General features: G+C 38.2%; 1 protein-coding gene across 2 annotated transcripts in view; it reads right to left on the reverse strand.

The window, feature by feature from the left end:
- Window positions 1–370: 370 nt before the first annotated feature.
- Window positions 371–27,484, reverse strand: part of LOC127448470 (receptor activity-modifying protein 1-like) — an 83,554-nt gene continuing 56,440 nt past the window's right edge. The window contains exons 3-4 of one of the 2 annotated variants that reach the window (XM_051711011.1): window positions 15,942–16,238; window positions 371–549 (exon numbers count right to left, since the gene is read on the reverse strand). In XM_051711011.1, the coding sequence (XP_051566971.1) occupies window positions 15,983–16,238 (256 nt within the window). In that variant the 3' untranslated portion in view covers window positions 371–549; window positions 15,942–15,982. Of the gene's footprint in view, window positions 550–14,680; window positions 16,239–27,484 lie in introns of those variants that run through there. The other variant, XM_051711010.1, reaches the window with a different exon arrangement.

The following is a 27,484-nucleotide window of genomic DNA, read 5'->3' on the forward strand; positions in this document are numbered from 1 at the left end:
TGTAACGTTTGGAAGGAAGTCACGAGAGCAGGATCTAGATGCAGCTAAAATTTAATAGAAAATAAAGCAAAGTACAAAAACATGGTAAACACTGGAACAAGGCAGAACTAGGAAATAAAACAAATGTTACATCCACGATGGGAACCAATACATGAACAGTAGAAAACACAACAACTGACCAAGACTGAACTGAAATCAGGACATTATATACACAAGGACTAACGAGGGAATGGAACACAGGTGAGAACAATTGGGAACAGCAGTGGGCAGTGCATTTTGGGAAGTGTAGTCCAGGGAAAACTGAAGACAGAGGATAAACACAAGGCAACACAACAGTGAATCATGACACTGTAGAAGGAGGAATATTCTCTCTCTCCAGAGGCGACTGTAAAGACTGTAGTTCTGTCATCCACATTCAGGCAGTTCAACTTCTTCCCTAGGTCAAATAAACTGCCGCTCATCTCAATCTCTCTGTCTGCGAGGCATCCAAGAGTCAAGTGCCATTAATTATGCCGCAGCAGATAAAGATCATCTCATTTCACCCAGCCTCTGAAGAAAACACAGATGAGCAGCAACACAGTTAATCAGTGCTGGTGGCTTTCTTTAATGAGGAAAATGCTGCCTACAGGGGTGACCAACAGAAGTTGGCAAAATTAGAAGCTGCCTGGTGTTAGTAGTACTTATTTTACAGACTTTTCCCTGATCTGTACCATGTGACACATGAATGAAGCCACACACAAGGTTATCCTAATATTAAAACTTGCTTCCTTTTGCTCTGACAATGTTCCCAACTCTGAGGATTATAATTTATATATACAGTTGAAGTCAGAAGTTTACATATACCTTAGCCAAATAAATTTAAACTCAGTTTTTCACAATTCCTGACATTTAATCGTAGAAAACATTCCTTGTCTTAGGTCAGTTAGGATCACTATTTTTAGAATGCGAAATGTTAGGATAATAGTAGAGAGAATGATTTATTTCAGCTTTTATTTCTTTCATCACATTCCCAGTGGGTCAGAAGTTTACATACACTTTGTTAGTATTTGGTAGCATTGCCTTTAAATTGTTTAACTTGGGTCAAACGTTTTGGGTAGCCTTCCAAAAGCTTCTCACAATAATTTGCTGGAATTTTGGCCCATTCCTCCAGACAGAACTGATGTAATTGAGTCAGGTTTGTAGGCTTCCTTGCTTGCACATGCTTTTTCAGTTCTGCCCACACATTTTCTGTCAGATTGAGGTCAGAGCTTTGTGATGGCCACTCCAATACCTTGACTTTGTTGTCCTTATGCCATTTTGCCACAACTTTGGAGGTATGCTTGGGGTCACTGTCCATTTGGAAGACCCATTTGCGACCAAGCTTTAACTTCTTGGCTGATGTCTTGAGATGTTGTTTCAATATATCCACATAATTTTCCTTCCTCATGATGCCATCTGTTTTGTGAAGTGCACCAGTCCCTCCTGCAGCAAAACACCCCCACAACATGATGCTGCCACCCCCATGCTTCACGGTTGTGATGGTGTTCTTCGGCTAGAAAGCCTCACGCATTTTCCTCCAAACATAACGATGGTCATTATGGCCAAAACGTTCCATTTTTGTTTCATTAGACGAGAGGACATTTCTCCAAAAAGTAAGATCTTTGTCCCCATGTGCACTTGCAAACTGTTGTCTGGATTTTTTATGGCGGCTTTTGAGCAGTGGTTTCTTCCTTGCTGAGCAGCCTTTCAGGTTATGTCGATATAGGTCTTGTTTTATTGTGGATTTAGATACTTGTCTACCTGTTTCCTCCAGCATCTTCACAAAGTCCTTTGCTGTTGTTCTGGGATTGATTTGCACTTTTCGTACCAAACTATGTTCATCTCTAGGAGACAGAATGCGTCTCCTTCCTGAGCGGTATGATGGCTGCATGGTTCCATGGTGTTTATACTTGCGTACTATTGTTTGTACAGATGAACGAGGTACCTTCAGGCATTTGGAAATTGCTCCCAAGGATGAACCACTAGTGGAGGTCTACAATTTTTCTTTTTTTCTGAGGTCTTGGTTGATTTTTTTTCCTATGATGTCAAGCAAAGAGGCACTGAGTTTGAAGGTAGGCCTTAAAATTCATCCACAGGTACACCTCCAATTGACTCCAATTAGCCTATCAGAAGCTAATTAGCTAATTGCCTAAAGGTTGACATCATTTTCTGGGATTTTCAAAGCTGCTTAAAGGCACAGTTAACTTAGTGTATGTAAACTCATGACCCACTGGAATTGTGATATAGTCAATTAAAAGTGAAACAATCTGTCTGTAAACAATTGTTGGAAGAATTACTCGTGTCATGCACAAAGTAGATGTCCTAAACAACATGCCAAAACTATAGTTTGCTACTATGAAATCTGTGGAGTGGTTAAAAAAATGAGGTTTAATGACTTCAACCTAAGTTTATGTAAACTTCTGACTTCAACTATATATTATACATACACTATATTGCCAAAAGTATTCACTCACCCATCCAAATAATTGAATTCAGGTGTTCCAATCACTTCCATGGCCACAGGTGTATAAAATGAAGCACCTAGGCATGCAGACTGCTTCTACAAACATTTGTGAAAGAATGGGCCGCTCTCAGGAGCTCAGTGAATTCAAGCGTGGTACTGTGATAGGATGCAACCTGTGCAACAAGTCCAGTCGTGAAATTTCCTCGCTACTAAATATTCCACAGTCAACTGTCATTAGAACAAAGTGGAAGCGATTGGGAATGACAGCAACTCAGCCACGAAGTGGTAGGCCACGTAAAATGACAGAGCAGGGTCAGCGGATGCTGAGGCACATAGTGCGCAGAGGTCGCCAACTTTCTGCAGAGTCAATTGCTACAGACCTCCAAAGTTCATGTGGCCTTCAGATTAGCTCAAGAACAGTGCGTAGAGAGCTTCATGGAATGGGTTTCCATGGCCGAGCAGCTGCATCCAAGCCATACATCACCAAGTGCAATGCAAAGCGTCGGATGCAGTGGTGTAAAGCACGCCGCCACTGGACTCTAGAGCAGTAGAGACGCGTTCTCTGGAGTGACGAATCACGCTTCTCCATCTGGCAATCTGATGGACGAGTCTGGGTTTGGCGGTTGCCAGGAGAACGGTACTTGTCTGACTGCATTGTGCCAACTGTGAAGTTTGGTGGAGGGGGGATTATGGTGTGGGGTTGTTTTTCAGGAGCTGGGCTTGGCCCCTTAGTTCCAGTGAAAGGAACTCTGAATGCTTCAGCATACCAAGAGATTTTGGACAATTCCATGCTCCCAACTTTGTGGGAACAGTTTGGGGATGGCCCCTTCCTGTTCCAACATGACTGCGCACCAGTGCACAAAGCAAGGTCCATAAAGACATGGATGAGCGAGTTTGGTGTGGAAGAACTTGACTGGCCTGCACAGATTCCTGACCTCAACCCAATAGAGCACCTTTGGGATGAATTAGAGCGAAGACTGCGAGCCAGGCCTTCTCGTCCAACATCAGTGTCTGACCTCACAAATGCGCTTCTGGAAGAATGGTCAAAAATTCCCATAAACACACTCCTAAACCTTGTGGAAAGCCTTCCCAGAAGAGTTGAAGCTGTTATAGCTGCAAAGGGTGGGCCGACGTCATATTAAAACCTATGGATTAAGAATGGGATGTCACTTAAGTTCATATGCGTCTAAAGGCAGATGAGCGAATACTTTTGGCAATATAGTGTACATACATATACATATATATACAATGTCACACTGTCAAGATCCAAACATACCTTAAAAATAGTCCATATGACTCATGCACTAATGCTTCTGAAGCTATACTATAGCTTTGAAAGAAGAACAGACAGAAATTGAAGTCGTTATTTGCTGACAAAAGAATCCCTCTGCTGTTGCTCATAATCTGCAATATTTGAGATATTCATATTTGAGAGGTGGAGGAGATTTTCGAGTTGTATGGAGTACTTTTATAGTGCTTTGTTGTGTTCCACAGAAGAAAGTCAGAAGGGTTTGGAACATAACATTTAGTTCCAAATTATTGTGAACTATTCTTTTTCACACATCTTTCACTGTGCACATGGTTGTGAGTCACATGCTACTGTAGATGTTTTTGGCAGTCTCGCTCCCAGGCCTGATATCAACGTGCCCTTATGAACCAGTATGACATTTAATATTGTGGGAAAGACCTGTGGGAAAATGGGAAGTGCAGGGAGTTTTTTAACCCAGAGCAGTGGATATACTCAACTTGTCTTAGTGAATGCATCATCTCACACTTGATGCACCAGCCCACCCTTAGGATTTATGTAATGCCCAGAACAACCTAACCCAATCTTAGTCACTAGGCACCAGAGAATGACCACCTGTCAAGGTGGCAGATAGTGCTAAAAGATTATCTGGTTAAATATAATGCCATTCATGGAAAAGGTTGGTATTCAGGGTGCACTGGGGACAGTGCAGACTGGGAATTGGCCTGGATGGAATTGCCATAGAAGCCCTGTCACTGTTTTGACGAATTCCCCATATGATCTCTCATCAAAAAAGCTATTTCCCCCTGGAATCCTGGGATGACTTTTACCTTTTAATATAATGCAATATTTTTATATATTTTATACAGTTATTGTCAGTAATGTTAAGAAATACATTCAATACTGAGAGTACAGCTCGAACACAACTATGAAGATCACTCTCGGGAGATCCTGGTTATTTATGGCTCATATAGATATAGAATCTTAAACGATTATGCAAGTAAAGCTATACTTGTATTTTTCCACCAAAGGAAGCTACTCTGATTCTCTTACATAACTGGGGTGAAAATGATGCTGTTTTCCATCACTGTTCTCTCTCTAGAATAGTTTATACAAACAGACTGTCTATCCATCCATGAATCTGGTTGTTATTCCAGTACTATTTAGCTAGACACATTTCAACCTTTTAAAAGCATTTAATATTTACAGTTAAGAGAAGTGTGCGTAAGAGAAGTTAAGAGAACTGTTGAGGAAATTCGGACAGTATACTTTTATGTCTTCACATGTCATATGCTGTCATCTTCCACTGTGATCGGGTGGGAAAAAAATTGAGAAGTCAGCTCACTGAGAAGTGTTTTTCTTTTGTAGACCTACTATAGATTGAACAGGAAAAGAAAGAGCAGAGGCAAAAAATGAAGTCAGAAATTCTACCTTTCTTTCAATGCTCCATTTAGCTTAAATTTTTCAATCTTTATACTCATTTTATTATTTTTATATTGTTTTTAAAATTAATCTCTATGTTCCTATAATGCAAATCCCCCTCGCTTGCCTCGTTATCAGTTTATCAGTTACACCTGCCTTGCCTTGTTCTCCTCTATTTGCTTCCCTATTTATTTCCCCTGTTTGGCTCTGTCCTGTGCTGGTTCATTCCTCTTGTCTTGTCATGTTTCCTGATTAGTGTCTGTTGGTACTGGTTTGTTTTCTTTTCTCAGTTTTTCCCTCTTACGGGTAATTTCATTGCTCTGTCATGTTTGGCTAAGACTTTTGTGTATGACACCCAGTTTTTGTTTTGCTTTTTCTCCTAATAAAGGATTTTTGGTTTATATGACTGCATCTGCATCTGGGGTCTTTCCACAACTCCTGACACAGAAGAGGAACACTGTGAAGTTTGTGTCTATCCAGAGTGATATCATTAGTATTCATAGATATCTGTATGTAACATTTACACATACTATACATTGTTCTACTCTTTGATAGACACTGAAATGTAAAAAATAAACATAAGTACTTTTACAAATGTACAGCTTTAGAGACAGATCTTTACAAACCCTCTGAAGCAAATGTGAGATGAAAAACGAAACTGCAGAAACAGCCACATTTCGTGGTGCTTCAGTGAAACTTTCGGCATCGCAAATGCAACGCCCAACGAGAAAAGCTACCATGAATTTGATTGTGCTTGTACAAGCTTATAAATATAGTTGGTTATGTAAAGCAAACTCTCAAATGTATTGCTTTATGCATTGTAGAGAAAGTTGCCATTTTACTCGTGATTTGTGTGAAAGGGTATTAAAGTAATTGTTGTTTTAGCAACTCTAGTGTTCATTTCACCAGAAAACTGCTGCAATACGTACAATTAGCCACTTAAAAATTATTTTGCAAAAATGTAGTGTGGCGAGTATCCCGTGCATTTCAGCATCGCCCTGGAATTGGAGCTCATTTGCCAATCAACCATGGAATGCAAACGCGATCGGCGACCTGCAAACAATCAGCTGGAGGGGATTTAAACGCCGGAGGAAGAGGAAGACGGTGAGCTTTAACTCCAAGGCATGTCACTAATCCTCTTCTCTCTCTCTCTCTTTCAATTCCAGACTCCAGTAACGAGTGAGCGCCGATCACCACACGCATTCCGCAGAAGCTTCACTAAACACAAGACTCACGAACACAGACACCCCGGCATGCTCACCCCGCACCTTGCACCGAAGGCACCATGCACCATTAAGTTCCTCTCTTATCTATTGTCACAATAAAACACCCCCTTTGTGGGACTGTGCACCTGAGAATAATTGTCTGTGCCTCATTCATCCTGCCACATGTAGGTATAGAAATATGATTCTATGAGACAGGTTGTATAAAAGTATGATTTCCACTTTTTGTTTTGCTTAATTGAATTATCATCAAACCACAACAAGTACAAAACACAAGTGAAACACTGTCAGTATTACAGAGTAATATTAACGTGTTTCACTCATTTCCTAAGTATGCTGTCGCAATTGTTCCAAAACTTCAGATTCTTTGAGCCTCAAAGGATTTGTAAACATTTGTTCATCTCTAAAGTTTTTTAAACTTTACGCATGAATACGTATGGATACTGAGATCTTGTCATCTTGTTTTGATTTCATGAGGTCTTGAAAAATAATGATCAAATCAGATATTATTTTTTCACTTCACTGGACTGTGAAACTTTTTAATGTCCTAGTTTATGTATGATATAACATAATAATTTATGTGTGTGATGTATAGCAAGCCTTAAGTGCTGCACAGGGGTTTGTTTATCTCAGTGTGCAGCTTAAGAACTGATGAAAAGCCTGGGTTTTCTGACCTCATGTATCAGTGATTTTTATAGATGGGAAAAAACACCTCTAACATTTTACTGTAAGAGAGACTGCAGTTCACATATTTTTATTCTCATCACAGGCTCTGTCATGAAACAGTCCTGTGTTTGACTGTTAAAGCTGCACTGCTGGCCTTTGGTCTGTGAATTAAAGAAGACAAACATGTACTGTGGCTTCAGTCCCTCTGAGCACCCCATGTGCACCGCTTTGACACTGGTGCAATTATTTGTGATGTCTTGCGGAATTTGTATGTCGGTATAAAGCTTGTGTGTGTGTTTTGCCGTGGGCTTCTCCTTTTAAGATTCAGAAGACTGAAATAAGAATGTGAAATCAAGGGTCAATGTGACTGCGTGTACGCACAAGAGACAGTGGATCTGATCAGCATCTGTTTGATACATTACAACTCAAGTACTAAACCATAACAGACTTAACATTATAGAAGATTTAGTCTCTTTTTCAATTCTGATTAATTACAGAAAGGTCTAAAAAGAACAGTGTTATTAGTTGTTCTAACCAAATCCATTTTTTCCCTAACATATTTCAGTTTAACACTTATATCCTGCCTCTATTTACCATTTAGAAATCGTAATGTTCCGAGTTTAAACCTGATTGGATGAACCTAGTTCAGAGCTGTTGTACAAGGCCAATAAACACACACCTTTGTAACCACACATTCTATGTTTGTGTCACACTGCTACATTACCAGACAACCACAAACAGCCTACAGTTTGGATAATGAATTGCGCATGAGTCGTATAGACTACAGTACATTCTAATTTACATTTTTGAACCACAGAGTTAATTGGATGTTAAGATGATTATATTAACAGATTTAAAACTGATCCTTATTGATCCAAAACAAGTCACAATGACCCATAAAACATCTCCATGTCATTACAACCTGTGTAATGTATATTAGTGACCTTGTTTTCAGCTTCAGCTTTCAGTCCACTGCACGTGTCCTTAAAACCTCTTTATCAAGGCAATTGAATTTTTAAAGAATGAAGAGGTCTAATTAAGAATCTATTCAGTGAAGAGAAGCCAAATAATCATCTTTGTCTTCTCAGGAAGTGTCACTAACAGATCAGCTTACTGCTCTGAGCTTTTCTCCGACTTCCTATTGAAGCCCTCTTAACGCTGCACTGATCTCCAGGGACACTGCATGAATACTTGCTCTGTTCCAAGTCTTTGTGTCTTATTACTAATACCTTTTTGTCTTAAAGGAATTTTAACTCAAAAATGAAAATTCTGATACATTTACTCACCCTGATATCATTCCTGATATCGTAACTTTTTTTTTCACTGTGAAACACAAAAGAAAAGATATTGTGGAATGTCCAGCTTGATCTTTTCCATTATGTATTGAGCTAAAAAAAAACAATTACTCAAAACAAATAAATAAAAACAATTAAAGTAGTCTTGTGCACTATATTCAAGTCTTCTTTTGTACTATTTATTTATATACACTATATTCAAGTCCTATATTCGAGTTCTAACCGATGACTTTGTGTGAGAAGCAGATATAAAACATAGATATTTGCTGAAAATCTTTCTTTCTGCTGTAGTTCTCAAATCAAATCAAAATCTCAAATCAAAATGTTTTTGCCATTTTTTGAGCTCAACAGCACCAATAAGAAAAGTCATTAAATTATCACATAATTTAAAGTTTTGGGTGACCTGATATTTTAAATTACTTTGCTGAAAACAGTAAATAAAATTTTGGTTTGTGCTATTCCACTGTGATTTTTTTTTATTTTTTTTTATTTATTTATTTATTTATTTAATTTTTTTTTTTGAACAGCACAAGAGTTTTTTAGTTTTTTCAAGTTTTAAGTATTTTCCTGAGAAATGCTAGCCTTGGCTGTTTTCTCAGAACCCAGGGCTGTATTTTTTTTATTTGCAAAGAGAGAATTGTCATTCTCTGTTGATATGTCTGCATAATACATTTGACATTTCTATTCTTACCAAAATGAGTCTATTGATTTCCTCAGTGCAGTTAAAATCAGTAATTCAAATGTATTAAAATAATTCACCGTTGCCACATTCAGACCTATTTGTGCAAATAAAAACATCTGGATATTCTCAGATGTGAAAACCATATTTGGAATATCTATAAAAAAATCATTCATGTTACACTCATTCTTTAGATGTGTAAATCTACTGTATTGTGGAGGGGACCATGGGTCTGTAAAAACATCCTTAGTGCAATACATTAACAAAACACTGCACTAACCAGTAACTCATATTCACCTGCGTCACCTTCCAAACTGTGAGAACCTCATTCAGTTGCACTCGAGTTTCTTAATAAAACCACCTATTGCTCATCCCTACTGCACTCCGAACTAAGAATAGGTATTATCGCAGCTAGAGTTCAGAACCAACAACTCTCTTGGTATTGTCACACATACATATGAAAGAGCATCTCTCTACCTATTTTTATACTCTCTAACTTTAGTTAAGCATGCAAACCATTGTCTGTCAACGATAAAGACCTTTAACTGCAATTCAGCATTTCAGTCTTTCTTTGTCCTCTCTTTCACTCTTGGCTTCTCGTTCAAAGAGGATGTTTGTTTGGTTGATTGGTTGATGCTTGGACTATTTTTGACAGTGGAATAAACAGCCCTTCTGTTCTACGGATCTGGAGCATTTATGATTCTTGCCAAGCAGGGGTGAAGAGGACAGAGGGCATTTTCATCAGTGCTTTTTATACCAAACCTGTTCACAAGCTACAAATGACTCATGAAAGCCACCCACATTCAGAGTGCTTGGAAGCATGAGTTTGTTCTACATTGTAGAACAAACCCACATGCTTACTTTACATGTGGGAGGCATTGTGAAGCGATTTGACTTCTTACAAACAAACACCTTTTACTGTTGCCAAATTAAACACAGAAAATGGGGTAGAAAATTGGTTAGAGACTCAGCCATGTTCTTTGATTCATATCACGGTTGAATGAGTTACAATCCAAGAATGGAGAAACTGAACATTTTTCAGGAGACTTCAGGGGATTAATATTCCCATGAAAAAGACTAAAACCTTAAACGTGCAATCACTAAATACTGTGAAGTAATGATAAAATGTATTTATTAACCAGTCAGTGTAGATTCGTCACATCTTGCTGGAAAATCCAGCAAAAAAAAAAAAAAAAACAGCTACATGTTTTGGAACACAGAGGAGGTTTCTAGCTGGTCCATGCTGCTTTATGTGGTTGACCAGCTGTATTACCAGTTGGTGAAGAGCTGGCTTAGCAGGTAGACTATCTTGGACCAGCAACAAACCAGCAAGCATGTTCCCAAAACCAGCTTGACCACCTTAAGCTGGTTTCAGTTTTTCCAGTAGGGCCAAAGATCATAGTTAATCACCAGTTAATGACCAGTTTGGACAAATTAGAAACCAGCTACCATGTTCCAAAGCACAACTGCCACCTCAAAGTTGTGTCCATCCAGTGATATTTTACATTCAGTCATTAGATTCACAGCCTGAACAAGAAAGTACTTCTATTACAGATTAAAGTTGGGAAGGTGGTACTATATCAAATATATAAAAAAGAATTGCTGAAATTGTTCTCTTGGAAAAATATTGCAGATCTACTTCAGGTCTTTACTTTTCGTTAATCAGCATGGGTTGTCCAGAAGTCATCATTTGAAAGGTGTCTGATTTACTGATTTAATTAAAATATAATCAACCTTTTTCTTAAATATCCTACTTAACTCTTTCTGGAAAACCTTTTTATACAGAGGATGCAGAATTTATTTGTTATGCAATGGGTTCTATATGTTATCGAAGTACATCTGTACTTTACAGTTGCATTTATCATAAGTTACACAATGTCTTTTAAGCAACTTAAATAAAACAGAACTAAATAGCAGCATTGGTTTATAGCTTTGAGACTTAACTCAGTGAGTTATACCTGACCTCTACACCAGTTTCATCTACATGATAAATCCAAGGCCACTCTTTCATGTGGATTCAATAAGAGTCCAGTCGAGGGCCTGGGTAGCTCAGCGAATAAAGACGCTGACTACCACACCTGGAGTCGTGAGTTCGAATTCAGGGTGTGCTGAGTGACTCCAGCCAGGTTTCCTAAGCAACCAAATTGGCCCGGTTGCTAGGGAGGGTAGAGTCACATGGGGTAACTTCCTCGTGGTCGCTATAATGTGGTTCTCGCTCTCAGTGCGGCGAGTTGTGTGTGGATGCCGCAGAGAATAGCGTTAAGCCTCCACACGCGCTATGTCTCCGCGGTAACGTGCACAACAAGCCATATGATAAGATAATACCGACATTTGTGGATACCCCACTGTCAGTTTTTGTGAATACCCCACTGTCAGTTTTATGATAAATGGAAATATACTTGCTCGAAAACATTGTGCTAAATGAAAACAGCTAATGAGTGCTAGTCTTAGAAGCTTAAATGTGTTTAAATGTGATCAGAATCATTGTTAGAGAATGGAAATTTGATGGCATATACAGTATAATTTTTTGTGTGAAAGTGGGCCAGAGAATGTGCCTGCTGACATTTCTTTTCTGGAAATTGTTATTACATTAAGCGTATTAATGATGGTATGACTTGGTGGAAAATTACATTTTAATTTTACCACATTTTAATGTGAGAGGGACAATGAAACATTTAACTGATCATTACCTTTTTTTTTTTTTTTTCCAAGTTAATGTATTTTTGTTTAACATATACGGGTACTTTATATTTTCACAAAAATTTGCTTGAGACCAAACAAAAATTTGTGGACCCCCTGCAATATTGCCACATACCCCCTGTTGAAGGCTTTAGTTTTCGTGGAAGAAATCATGTATTTAGCTGACATTATTTTCATCATTATTCATTTTTAAATGCCAACAAAGTGATATAGCTTACCTGTCTTCTGATCAGTTCAGGTCAGTCAATGTCAAATAATGATCAATGTTAAAGTGATTTGTAATGAGTGAACGTGTCTCATTTAGGTTTATTTAAAAGTGCTCCTCTAATTGGTGCATTACTTACTGTAACACTTTGAGTGTTGCTTTAAATAACTATTAGCTCCAGTGCGGCTCCAGAGATGGGTGACGGATTTATCTAATTAGCGGGGAATCTGTGCGTATTCCTTGTGTCATTCCGATTACCCTTTCATCACATGGTGATGACTGTCCTTTCAAACATGGCTCTAAATGCACGCATTTGAGATGATTATTCCCCCTCCATCTAAGTGATTAGAATAATTGCTTGTTATTAAAGTGATACATGTAGCTATGTTTGCATCAACTGCAGTCATGCATTTCTCTCTGGAATGATGACGCTCGAAGTCTAAGTGCCAGAGTCCGTATGTGCTGTCAGTATTAAATGGTAATTTTCTGGGTGGCAGTAAGGGAATAATGCGATTAGGAAATATTGAACATGACCTTCCCATGTAATGTTGTATACAGCAAAGATTTACTCAATATTCTGCACTTTGATTGTGATCAATAAACTAGTCTATGAGGCCAGTGAGCCACGTATTTGAAATACTTTATTGATTCCATAAATAGATTATTTATTACATTAATGTTGCTCAAGAGAGTTGAACTACCCTGATATAGTGCCAACAAATCAGTTCATTGTTTAATCTGAAAAAGTGATAGAATTGTGTAAATGTTATGAACAGACCAAAGGCCATTCATAATGTAAAAAAAAAAAAACCAGCTTGTTTTGTACAGTCTAGCAAAGACTGTCTGGTTGATTTTCGTCAAATGAACGCAGATGTGAATATTCAGGCATCTGAAGTTTGTGATGCTACTGAATATCTCCCCAGTGTAATGTCCATATTTATGGTTTACAGTTGGATTTAAAGGTTCACTCAGTAAGATTTTAGTTGGCTCTAACCCATCCCATTGGTCCCAGTAGTACTTGTGCTTTTGGACTCTGTAGTGACACCTGTCATTCTGGATACTGGAAGTTTGTTTAAGTGCTGCTGCTGTACACCGAAGATGTTTGTTTTGTTATTATTAGTTATTATTATGTCATACTACACACATCCCTATAACAGACATTCTTGGATTTAATCTTTAAAAAAATTTATACGTTGTTGCACGCTGAACTGTGACCGTGCAGCCGTGACTCGCGAGCTCTCTGCCGACTGAACACCGCTGTGCGTTCCCGCTTGGCGTCTGATATCGTGCGTTTATCTGTGACACGACATGAGAGCTGCAGGTAGTAGTGGTTTGTTTCATGACTCCAGCAGGGACCTGGACCTGAACCTGAACATTTGAACATTTTATCTTTCCACTTGCACTCATTCTGTTCAGACTGTCTGGTTGATCACACACCTGTTTTTCAATACCATACCATCACTCTGGACTATACTGTTGACTTGGGCTCTGTTGTTGTTTGTAGTACTTACAGTATATTGTGTTTGTTGTTTTATTGTTTGGTTTGCTTGTTTTGTTTACATGTACTTTTATGTTTGAGCACTGGCTGAAAGCGCTATATAAAGTAAACATGTTATTATTATTACTGTAAATATTAGTGGTAGTAACTCAGTCAATTGCATGACACCGTGTCGTGTGTGGTCAACATGGCAGCGCCCATGAGGGGGTGAACCGCTCCATGTAAAATAAAACAGCTTTTATTGGGTTACTGGTATGAATGGAGTCTTCATCTCATGTGAGTGTACATAATTTTCAACCTATTTCTAAAAAATGCTAATCATGTCTGTATGTGTAAAACTTTTTTAATTTGCAAAAATTTACTGATTGCACCTTGAAGGATTTATACTATTACAATTTATGAATAATAATACAGTTTATAACAATGGTTATATTACAAATATGTATATATCACAATGGATTGCACTTATTAACATTAGTTTACACAATAGTTAAGATGAAATAACAACAGTCTATGCTTTTTATCTTTGATTCATTTTGGTAATGTTATATTTCTACATATAATGCATTTTTTTACATTAAAAGTTGTAGCTATATATTAATGATAGTTAATTAAGAAGAAACAATGAATTAAAGTATTTTGATAATTAACATTAACCAAGATTACTAAATGCTGTAAAAAACATTGTTCGTTGTTAGTTCATGGTACATATTGCAGTGATGTAAACAGAACATTATTGTAAAGATTGTTTCAAATCTGTAGTGTTCAGAATAAGTTGATAATTCTTCAAAAATCATATGATTGATGTTGTCTTCTTTGTGGTTTTAAAAACAGACCTAAAATTTATAAAGTACTTAATTTTGAATGGAGCTAGGTAAATTGTTTTACTTGTACTAACACAGTGCTGTAATGTTTGTGTTAAAAATGTGTCAGCTCATTGGTGATGCAGGAAGTTATTTACATTAATTTCTTATTTATCTGTCTCTGTTGTTAAAAATAAAGCCCAGAGTAAAAAGAGCATAAAACATGAATCCACTGGCATCATTCTAACAAAAAAAGCAGATACTGTAATTTCAACTTTTAAGTATTAAACAGAGGCTGAGTGATCATGCTCAAACTGACCTGCTGTAATTTAACTCCTAGAGTCTAGACCTCTGGTGAGTCATAACCACATCCTCTTGTCTATTTGTTTTTTTGCCTGGTAGCATTGTGCTGGGCTCCAAAGCAAACCCCTTAATGAGAGGAAACATCCGGAATAAAAGAGTTGAGGGCAAATTACTTTATTTTAACTGCAGCAGAAATCAGAAGCTTTGAAGTTCAGATGATATTAGAGAGATCTGTTTTCTCTTCGCCATAATAAGCCACAGGCAGGTAAATTCCACAGGCTTTTAAACCACTCACTGTGAGTGCTAAACTCCAGTGATACAGATATTTCCAGAAATGTATATCTGAAAAAGCTATTAGTGAAACAGTCTGAATGCAGACATCCTTTTAATGCTAATATGGTGAATAATCCTATGACAAATGCTGCAAGCTCCTTAGCCGAGAGGTTGGTCTGCATTGAAAGAAAATCATTTTCCCTTGACACGATGACCTGAAGTGAGACCATGAGATGAATAACACCAAATAAAAGCAGCAATTATCTCAGTTCACTGCTTCAAATAGTATCAGATCAGTATCAGCCTCTCTCAGTACAAAAGTCTATAGCTCTGTTCCAAAACCTAGTGAGCTGCTTTTCTGTATCTTACTCTCTAAGGCAGGGTTTCCCAACACATTCTGGAATTGCCGTTTCTATGAAGGATACATGTAATGCTGCATTACATTTTGGCCAAAACGAGGTATCTTAGAAGGCAGCATAATGTTGCTGCTTATCATTTAGAACAGCCTATGTGTCAGAAGTGCACTATGATTTTTAATAATGCTGTCTCGGTAGGCAGCTCACTAGGTGTTGGAGAGCTTATGAGTGTCACTTACAGTGATATTAGATGGAGGTAAGTGCATTTTGGCAAATATCTAGAAGATTTTTCTATTTAGGAGCCTGTTCAAACAACACATTAATACAATGTCATTTCATTAGGCCTACTATCTTTAATACATTTTTTAATTTTTGGGATCGTCAGTATTGTAAATGTCATTGGTTTTTCCCTTTTTTATTGTTATTTTTTTAAGTCAGGATAATAATTCTACTTATGACTGCTGCTTTCAGCATTTGGCACAAAGCACAAATGCTTTTATGAGTGTCAAATGTATTGAAGTTGACGGGTGAAAAAAAGATTGAGTCCAGTGTTCACAAGACACTTACATCCAGATGTAGATCCGTTTTATCGATGATATGCTGGCATGACAAAGTATTTAGTCATAAACTACCTAAAGGTAACTGTGTCCAAAGTTTTTGTCTCTACTGTTTGCCAATAACACAGTAAAAATTTTCTCTCTTGGAAAGTGTTTTGATTGTTCCATATCCAACCACCTGATTAGAAAGTCTTGAGAAAGAAAAGTGTTTCTTAGTGTTCATAGTATGTCACCTGGTCTTGTTCTGGACTTGTATTTGGTTAACTGCCATAGCCTACATGATTCCCTCGCTGCGTTTACTCCTCCAAACCACTAGAGCAGTCATGAGTAGTGTAACCAGAATAGGCACCACGATAAAAGGCCCAAGGATCCGATTTGGCGGGTCGTGAAGCAGCCGTCCTGACAATGAGCAGTCGTGGAAGTAGTGCCTGTGCACTCTGATGAAGAATTCATCCACCAGACTGTTGGGCCAGAAACAGTTCATCTTCAGAGCCACTAGGAACGTGCAGTTGGTCAGTTCTCCATAGGACCTATAGGAGAGAAAATGGACAAAATTCAGATTGTTTCAAAATGTTTAGGAACAAAGAAAGTGCTCTAGGTAACAATGTCTTAATAAAATAGCATCTAAAACAGAAATATACAGTATGTTCACTACCTTTGACTGTTGAGGGCGCTGCCATATTAGTTCTTTGCATCACGACTGTCAAGTCAAAGCTTTCGTACAATTCAGTTTACAACTTGTAATTACCAGTTTTATGAGACGTGAGCGCTTCCGAGTCTCATAATTACTTTGATTCCAACATGACGTAAATGCACCTTAAGGCCGTAACGGTATGACATTTTCACGGTATGATAACCATCACAAAAATTACCACAGTATAACGGTATCATGGTATTGAAGTGCATTGATGATATTATTAGCAGTTTAATATTTGGTCTGATAAACACACAGATAAATATATTTCAGTTATAACCAGTTCTTGAACTTTATTTTGGATTTCTTCAAAAATTAATCCTTTAATTTTTTATCTTGAACATCAGGAAACTTTTTTCCGACAAGATAAAAAAAGAGAGAAAAAAAAAATCACAAACAGGTAAAACAAAAACTTTAAAAATATATATATATTTTTGCCATATGTACAGTTGTCAGATGATTATAATGAAAAAATATTTTGTTATTGTTATTTTATAATTTATGAAATTGAATTGTAAAAATTTGTAATGCTTAGGGTAACACTTCAGATATGCATTTGTATGCATTCGGTAATTTGTTGCATTTGTGATTTAGTTTAATTCTAAACAATACTTATTGAAAATATATTATTCATGTGCAGTTTATTTATTGGCATTTTGTCCATTACTGTCTATTTTCTGCCACAGTTTCACTGTCAGTTTCCTGCATGCATACTGTCAATGTCTATTTCCTGAACACCAAAAGCCATGCACTTTGTAAACCCTATTTAGTACTAGGTTTTACAAGTAAAACATATTATTAGTAGTATCAAATACATTGTTGGCCTACTGTTGCACAGCACTCAAGCAAATGAACAAACAATTGACACATTGTAATGTTGAACAAGGTCTTAAATCCGTTTTCTGCATTTGTAAATGTGACAGAAAGCATGAACATATCTTTAGCCTAACTAGTCATTACAACTCATGTAAAACTACACTGAATCTGGTGTTTTTATAAAACAGGGGCTATAATTTATTATCCTGTATACTGTATTTCCACTTACATCATCTCCGCAAATTCCGTGGGATGGTGCTCACGGAGAAGGTGCTTAAGGTTTGAAGCGTTTCCCGTCTGAACCGTTCCTTTTTTTGCGACAAACTTTATAGACTGGGTAACCATCAACGCTGCTTTGGCGGCGGAAATAAAGGTACAGGCTCGGACATGTCTGAATGATGTGCTCATGCTGGACTTCTGATGTGCTCTTTATGCGCTGCACTTGCGAAACCTGCATGTCATCTTTAAAACGGAGTGACAGTAAAATGTAACATGAGGAATGCGCAATTGAAAGATTTATTTTATCTCGCCAAGTTTATATGACGCTGTAAATGTCGCAGATTCCGTTTTAATTAAAAAATAAAAAGTTCTGAAAAAAATCTGTCTTTATATTCATGCAATACCCTCAATGAGAATATTTCAACGGTATGATAACCGTCTGTTTTAAAACCAAGTTATATTGTGAAACCTTGAAACCGTTACAACCCTAATCTACACTAATGCTTTCCATTTGAAAACACATTAATTTTGCTACATTTATTCTTCTCATCTTCTTCACATGAATCTTTCTGTTGCTGTTCCTAATCATCCATAAAATGCACGTTTGCACGTTTGTGTGAGAGAGATGGTGTGCGTGATGGCAATCATTTGCACGTGTGTTTGTGACCAACAGACACTCTCTTTATTTAGCTTGAATGATTCTCTCAGTGGCCCCTAATGGAGTGAAATCACCCGAATGATAATGATGATGATGATGATGATGATGAAGCTGTCCATTCCACTGAAGGAGCTCAAGGAGAGACTGTTCTACAGATGAGCTCTTAATAGGCCCCTCTGTGAGTGTACGACCCCGACCCCCCTCCTCTGAGCTGTCTATTTATAAACCCAGTCAGCCTGGGTTAGCTGGGTCAGGTGGGATGCCTGGCATAGCCAGTGTGGACTTTTAATCAAGTGCTCTCTTCCGGGCTTGTTTTAGGGGCTCGAGCAGGCTGCACACCCCCCTGCCCTCACAATTCACTCCAAGAGATAAAGATGTCTCACAGAGTGGAAGCTTAAACACTCGGGCAGTGCAGCAAGCACGTCTTATCTTCCAAGCGAGGCATGCGTGACACAAATGGGTGTCTAGGTCACCCTGTGTGCACAGCTGGGGTGGAGAGGGTAAGTGTGCCTGGTTAAAGGAAATAGGAAGAAACCAGCCAAGAGTGACTGGAACTGCAAATTCAAGAGAGGGGTTTAAAGGACTGAATTGCTTTGGTGTGCTTATAAGAACACTTCCTTGGTCAGTGGACATCAAATGGGAATAGAAATTTAAGGACTATGCTGTAATGCACTTTTACTTCATTGCAATATGTCATGCAATGACTGATACTTTTTAATTCCTTGTTTATTTTTATCAGTTTTAAAATACCCCTTTCTTTTCTTATTCATAATTGTATTCAATTTTTAATAGAAATAATATTTCACCCAAAAATTAGCATTCTGTCTATAATTACTCACCCACATGTCGTTCTAAACCGACATAACTTTCTTCTGTGTGACATAAAAGGATATATATTTTTTTAAATGTTGCGATCACTGATTATCATACACTAGCATTGGTTAAAGCCTCACTTTAAAGCTTAAAGGAATATTCAGGGTTCAATACAAGTTAAGCTAAATCGACAGCATTTGAGGCATAATACTGATTACCACAAAAATTTATTCAGACTTGCCCCTCCTTTTCTTTAAAAAAAGCAAAAATCTGGGTTACAGTAAGGCACTTTCAATGGAAGTGAATGGGGGCTAAATTTTGAATGTTAAAATACTAACTTTTTCAAAAGTATATCCACAAAACATGAACAATATGCATGTACACGTAATTTTAGATACAATCGCTTACTAACCTTTTCTGTGTAAAGTTATAGCCAATTTTACAACTTTGATCACCATCGCATGATGTTGACGATGTAATGTCAACAAACCCTAAAACCTTAAAATTACTGTAAAAATGTCAATTTAAACAACTTTACAACTCAAATAATACATGACTTTTAACAGAAGAATTAATGTAAGTGCTTTTATAAAATGATTAGCTTCACATTTCTGCCTTTATACCCTCCACAAATTGGCCCCATTCACATCACTGAAGAAGTGCCTCACTGTAACCTCGATCTTTACATTTTTTAAAGAAGGATGAGTCTAAATGAATTTCTGTGGTTATCAACATATGCCACAAATGCTGTTGATTGAGATTAACTTGTATTGAACCCGGAATATTCTTTAAAAAAGCACCCAAAAGTGTTCTTAAAAGTAGTCCATGCCATTCATGCATAATTTCTTCTGAAGTCATATGATCACTATATGATAAACAGACTCTTAAATTTCTCTTATATAAAATCATTGATCATCCTTTGTCAACAGCGCACAAATCTCATAGGGTGGTACATCAGTATGTAACATAAGAACCAATGATGATTTGAACTTATTTAATGACTTTTAGTCTGTTCATCATACAAAGATATCACATTCCTTCAGAATACTTGGAATATTACGTACGAGGTGCATGGACTACTTTTATTACATTTTTGGCTGTTTTCTTGAAGTCACTTTCAGCTGAAATGGTGTGAAAATCAGTGACTGCTACATTCTTTAAATTATATTTTGTGTGTCTGCAAAGGAAAGAAAGTTTTTGGAACAGCATTAGAGTAAATTATGACAAAAATGTTAGTTTTTGGATGAACTATCCCTTTAACCAAAATTATTTTTAATTGAACTTTTATGTCACTTTCTTTTTCTTCTAAATATCCCTTGTACATGAAATGTACAAAATAAATAAACTTGCCTTGCCTTGAATTAAAATAAGTTACAAAAACAGGCATGTAAAAGGTGGGAGTGAATCAGTTTTACTGGAATTAAAGTTCTGCTTCCGTTGAACCATGCCTGTTAATGGACTGACCTTGAGCTCAAACCCCTGACCGTCTCTGTCTGTCTGTGTATTTATAGCATGTAATGTGTACATGTTAAAGACTAAAATATACTAAAGACCATTCCTCTGTATCTGAACAATGGACAGTTAAATAATATTCTAATGATTAGTGCTTGCAATGCAGCATTGATATCCCTTACAAATTCTATTTTAGTGGTGCTTCTAAGGCAATTTTTATTACATTCTCATACTTAGGATAAATTATTTGAACTAAGTAATTAAACCTAACTCTTAAGTATTGAACTTAGCATGCAACTTGACCTGCACACTTTGTGCCATGTATGTAAATGACACCTCAAATCATGCAGTTTGTTGAAGAGAGGTGTGCTGTTCAACCTCCCAATGTTTGCCATTCGAAATCTAACCAACAGTAACGTCATTGTGATATTAGTATAATGAGTTGTGATTGCTGTTCTTTCTTGCATTTATTCACAGTACATATGAAATTGTGATTGGCCTTTCTTACATCTATTTAACCAACTACACTTGCTTTTTGTGCTAAAATTATTTGAACTGTTCACAGAAAACTAAGCGTCATGATAATGGAAAAGTTTGAGATTTGATGTTGACGATGAATTTGTGTTCACTGTTGTTTGATTGCAATGTCACATTTATTGAGCTTTTTTTCTTTCTTTTTTTTTTTTTTTTTAAAGCACAACATACACAAATGTATAAGTAAATGTGACTTATTGTTGCAGTTTTAATGGGTCACAGTGGTCAAAGGACAACAGGTCTCGTTTAAAAACCATTCAGCAGAACATTTGAAAAGGGCAAAAGATGAATGTACTAACTTTGCAAATGGCAAAGTCCCATGGTGACATTTCCTAGGGACAATTAAGAGGCCACCAGCATGAATGGAGGAATATATTGTAAGTCATCTAATAATATCATATCTTCTCTAGGTGGATTCTGGCCTACTATATGAACCCATTTGCGTAAGGTTGTGACATTTATTCTACATTGGATATCTACAATGATGTTTGGGTAGTCTCTGAATCAGTTGCCACATTGTGTGAAAGTACCATTTGGAATGTTTTCTTGTGTTCTCTTAATCTGTAATAGTTTAACATTTTGAAGAAAAAAAAATGGTATGCCTAATTTATAAGCAGCATATTGGCCTACACATCAAAACTGTGTGGGCAGTGTTCAACAAACTGAAAAATTAGTTACAATCTTTCAGTTTCTGCTTTGCTAAAGAGACAAACAAGTATTTCAACAATGGTTCTCTGTTCATTTTTAGCTTCTCCACTGAACCATATAGAGTGTTGGGGAAGAGCTGTCAGGTGTATCACCATCACAAGAACAGATACAGCTGTGACAATATTCAGAATGAGTTTAATTTGGATGTTTAATCATTGGAGCCATGGGAACTGCATTATTGCCTTGTCAAGACCTATTATCGTGCACTTAAGCAAATACAGATGAGACAAAACTGCTGGAGAATTGATGTTAAACCTATAATGTTGCATCTGGGAGAAGATCCTCTGGCTGCAGATGTGAGACTTGAAATGAAAATTTGTATTCTATGAAGGTTTTTGTTAAAGATGAAAGGTTTGTTCCAAATGTAATTCTTCCATGGAATACAAAAGATGTTACAATTTAAATGTTGGTGTGTTCCTCACACAAGAGTGTCATACAGGTTTAAAATGACATGAGGATGAGTAAATGATCATGGAATTTTAATTACAGGCAAGAAAAAATGTTTACTTTAATTCTCATAAAACTATAATTTATTTTAATTTATTTTCAGGATAACTTGATCTTGGATTTAAGGGAAATATTAAAGACCAAGTCTTAGGCAGTGCTGCAAAGATTGTGGGGGAATTTTTAAACGTGTATTCCCAGTCTTGTTTTGCACTAGAAGAAACAAATTCTGAGAGAAACAGAATTTCTAATGCCTCTCAGTCTAAAATGGGAGAATCCATTAACTGTTGGTACTTTTCTCCAGTGGCCATGTGGTGGGAAAGTCTCCTTCCAGCTTTCAGTCTTGTAAGACACCAGATTGAATTTCAAAATGGTTTAACACCACTAAATATAACTTGTGGGAGAGGACAGAGGCAGCCAGGGACAAACATCAACACAGAGAGACCATGACTACGGCGCCCTGTGCCTGATCCTTCTCCTGCTGTGTATCTTGTGTGATTTGCGATGGTTTCTCTTTTAGACTTGATATGATTTCATAAATACCTAATGAATAAAGGTTGGGTACTCAAGGCAGCAGATACCGAGCTGAGGGCTATTTCATTGCAAATCAAAAAGTTACGCTTTAAAGCTGAAGTGTGTCATTTATGTACCACTAGCGCACCGAATGGAATTGCAAAAATAAAACCCATAGTTTTCAAACAAAAAGATATTCCCACCCCAATTCACACTGTTGGTTAAGTCAGTGTTGTTGTGTCAGGCCGGACAGGTCGAATAAAACGAACAGCAGACTTTTATACCGCTACAAAGACAGTGTTAACTTTTTTTTTGAGGAAATTAACCTACAGTACAAATGTCTTACTAGTCTCAACCTAGTCTCATAGAATGAACGTTACTATAATTACATAATTGCAAACTGACTTTGACGTGGTGAATTCTACGTTTCGTCACAGTTTCTTTGTGAAATGAACACTAGAGGCGCTATGACAACTGTGCGTTTTATTCATACAATGGCTGATTATGACTTTATAAACACATATTTTTTATACTATTACCCACACACTCCTTTGTTATAATATCAAGACACTTACTATAGCACATCATTTGAAAAACAATAAATTGTATTTATTCCAATGTGATTAGTTTCTGCTGAAGCTCAACTGATAGTCTTTGGACTCTAAAGTACGTGGTTCAAAAATAGTCAAGCATGCAAGCTGACACACGAGACGAGAGCATCATAGAAGCGACACAAGATGACATTGTTGCTTCAGAAAATGTGCTTTTCATTTCTCATTTTGTTTTTAGACACTTTCGGTTAGGTTTAGGCATCTCATTTGATTTTAGAGCACTAATGGTTAGGTTTAGCTTAAAGTTTTAGGTTAGGGATGTACGTTTTATTCATTAAAACCTCTCCACCTAATACTCACCTTTAAAACCTTGTCTGATTATGACATTATTTAACTCGCTTTTGGCACTCCCCACTGGATATTTAACTGGGAAACCGCAGCCAAATGTGTAATAAGGCACATAAATTCGCCATGGTCACGTAATGTTCATGAGACCAGGCTGTTAATTATACAGTATTTGTCTCTGCATATTAAGCTGGGATAGGAGAAAGTATTTTAACCGAAAAAGTTCAGTAATATCATACATTTGTAATAATGATCCACTTATACGTTTTAGGCTGTGCACTGAAATTATTATTTTTTTTTAACCATAATTTAGCTTTTTTAATGGGCATTTTCCACCCGCTCTGTGCCCTACAATTAAACAGGCAAACATTTTTTGTCACTGCGCCTAAGACTTTTATGTAAATGCCCACTTTGAATGTGAAATGAGTAGCAGCACTTTAAAATTACATGCGTCTAGTCAAATCACGTTTATTTCTAAAGTATTTCTAGAAGGTGATGCACAACTCTAGCAAAACTAAGAAGCACAATTAAAATAATTTAATTAGAATATTTAAACACACAGGTTTGTTGGGAGGTCCAATATAATTGGAGCTAGGAATGTATACATGGACAAAGTGGTGATAGTTCATGGATCAACCTTTGCTGGCTTTGTACCTACAACCGTTCATTCCCCAGCTGAAGTCTTAAATCAAATCAAATCAAATCAAATCACTTTATTGTCACACAGCCATATACACAAGTGCAATGGTGTGTGAAATTCTTGGGTGCAGTTCCGATCAACATAGCAGTCGTGACAGTGATGAGACATATACCAATTTACAATAACATCAAATTAACACAACGCAATTTAAACATCTGTTATACATAATTAAACTCGACTTAAAACATCAAATTAACACAACACAATTTAAACATCTGTTATACATAATTACACAACTTAAAACATCAAATTAACACAACACAATTTAAACATCTGTTATACACAATTACACTCAACAATATACAATAATAACATACATTGCACAGTATACAATATGCTGTTTTTGTTTTTTTTTTGTTTTTTGTTTTTTTTTTTTTTTTTGTTTTTTACTATATAGATACTATATAGATACACATTATTCAATAAAAATTAAAATATATATGAAAAAAAGTATATATATAGAATGTACAGTATTGTACTGTATTGACATTCAGGCTGTCGGTTGATAGTCAGTTGTTAAGAGAGACATAATATAATGACAGTAATATAATTTATGACAGTCCGGTGTGAGATAAAAGAGTAATAAAGTGCAGGGATGATGTATTTTGATCGTGGGAGATCAAGAGTTCAGAAGTCTGATTGCTTGGGGGAAGAAGCTATCATGGAGTCGGCTGGTGCGGGTCCTGATGCTGCGATACCGCCTACCTGATGGTAGCGGTGAGAACAGCCCATGGCTCGGGTGGCTGGAGTCTCTGATGATCCTCCGAGCTTTTTTCACACACCGCCTTGTATATATTTCCTGGAGGGAGGGAAGCTCACCTCCGATGATGTGTTTGGCAGTTCGCACCACCCTTTGCAGTGCTTTGCGGTTGTGGGCAGTGCTATTGCCGTACCAGGCGGAGATACAGCCAGTCAGGATGCTCTCCACAGTGCAGGTGTAGAACCGTGTGAGGATGTGGCGGTTCATTCCAAACTTCCTCAGCCGTCTCAGGAAGAAAAGGCGCTGATGAGCCTTCTTCACAACGACTTCAGTGTGGACGGACCATGTGAGTTCCTCAGTGATGTGGACACCCAGGAACTTGAAGCTGCTGACTCTCTCCACTGGTGCTCCATTGATGGTGATTGGACTGTGTTCTCTGTCTTTTCTCCTGAAGTCCACCACAAGCTCCTTTGTCTTACTGACGTTGAGGGAGAGGTTGTGCTCCTGACACCAGTGTGTCAGAGTGTGCACCTCCTCTCTGTAGGCTGTTTCATCATTGTCAGTGATCAGACCTACCACCGTCGTGTCATCAGCAAACTTAATGATGGCATTGGAGTTATGTGTTGCCACACAGTCATGTGTGTACAGGGAATACAGTAGTGGGCTGAGAACACAGCCCTGCGGGGCTCCAGTGTTGAGGGTCAGTGATGAGGAGATGTTGCTGCCTATTCTAACCACCTGGCGTCTGCTTGACAGGAAGTCCAGGATCCAGCTGCACAGCGAGCTGTTTAAGCCCAGAGCCCGGAGTTTCTCATCTAGCTTGGAGGGCACTATGGTGTTGAATGCTGAGCTGTAGTCTACAAACAGCATTCTCACATAAGTGTTCTTTTTTTCCAGGTGGGAGAGAGCAGTGTGTATTGTAGATGCAATGGCATCATCAGTGGAGCGGTTGTTACGGTAAGCAAACTGCAGCGGGTCAAGATTGAGTGGTAATACAGAGCAGATGTAATCTCTGATTAGTCTCTCAAAATATTTGCTGATGATGGGGGTCAGAGCAACAGGACGCCAGTCATTTAAACAAGTTATTTTCGATTGTTTTGGAACAGGCACAATGGTGGATGTTTTAAAGCATGTGGGGACTACAGACAAAGAGAGGGAAAGGTTGAAAATGTCCGTAAAAACACCAGCCAGCTGGTTCACGCACGCTCTGATGACGCGGCCCGGTATGCCGTCTGGACCCGCGGCTTTGCGGATATTCACCCGTCGGAAGGATCGGGTTACATCCGCTACAGAGACGGAGAGTGAACTAACCTCTGTAGCTTCGGCCGTGAGAGCTCTCTCTGCGAGGGCGGTGTTATTTCCCTCGAAACGAGCATAAAAAGTATTTAGCTCATCCGGTAGAGAGGCAGCGGTGTTCATGGTGGAGTTTTTATTCCCTTTAAAGTCCGTGATGATGTTAATTCCCTGCCACATGCTTCTAGAGTTGGTGGTGTTAAACTGTCCTTCAATCTTACTCCTGTACTGGCGTTTTGCTGTTTTGATAGTTTTTCGGAGGGCATAACTGGCTTGTTTATGCTCCTCCGCGTTCCCGGAATTAAAAGCGGAGGTCCGCACATTAAGTGCTGCGCGAACATCGCTGTTGATCCACGGCTTCTGATTCGGATAGATTCGCACAGTTCTGGTCGGAATCACTTCCTCTACACACGTTCTGATGAAGCACATTACGCTATCAGCGTAAAGCTCGATGTCGTCATCAGAGGCGGACCGGAACATCTCCCAGTCCGTGCGATCAAAACAGTCTTGTAGCGTAGAGTCTGATTGGTCCGACCAGCACTGGATCGTTCTGAGGGTGGGTGCTTCCTGTTTCAGTTTCTGCCTGTAAGCGGGCAGAAGCAGAATGGAAGAGTGGTCCGATTTGCCAAATGGTGGGCGGGGGAGGGATTTGTAGCCATCCCGGAACGGAGAGTAGCAATGGTCCAAAACCCGGTCCCCTCGTGTGTTGAAACTAATGTGCTGGTGATATTTTGGTGCGACTGATTTTAAACTGGCTTTATTAAAGTCCCCGGTCACAATGAACGCGGCCTCAGGGTGCGCGGTTTCCTGCTCACTTATACTCCCATACAGTTCCTTGAGTGCCCGGTCTGTGTCGGCTTGTGGGGGGATGTACACAGCAGTGATAATGACCGCTGTGAATTCCCTCGGTAGCCAGAATGGTCGACACAGAAGCATAAGAAATTCCAGATCAGGAGAACAGAAAGACTTGATGGAATGTACGTTCCTCTGATCACACCAGGATTTGTTGATCATAAAACATACACCACCTCCTCTAGTTTTACCTGAGAGGTCTTTCGCTCTGTCCGCTCGGAGCATGGAGAACCCCGCGGGTTCAATGGCTGAGTCTGGAATCTCCGCAGACATCCAAGTTTCCGTAAGGCAGATAACGCAGCAGTCCCTCGTCTCTCGTTGGAAAGAGATCCGCGCTTTCAGCTCGCAGAGCTTGTTATCCAGAGACTGAACATTTGCCAGTAGAATAGTGGGTAGCGGGGGTCGATTTGCGCGGCGTCTTACTCTGATGAGAACGCCGGCTCTGTTTCCCCTTTTCCTCCTGCGTTTCCGCGGCCGTGCTGCC

This window comes from Myxocyprinus asiaticus, chromosome 11 (assembly GCF_019703515.2).
Source record: "Myxocyprinus asiaticus isolate MX2 ecotype Aquarium Trade chromosome 11, UBuf_Myxa_2, whole genome shotgun sequence".
NCBI lineage: Eukaryota > Metazoa > Chordata > Actinopteri > Cypriniformes > Catostomidae > Myxocyprinus > Myxocyprinus asiaticus.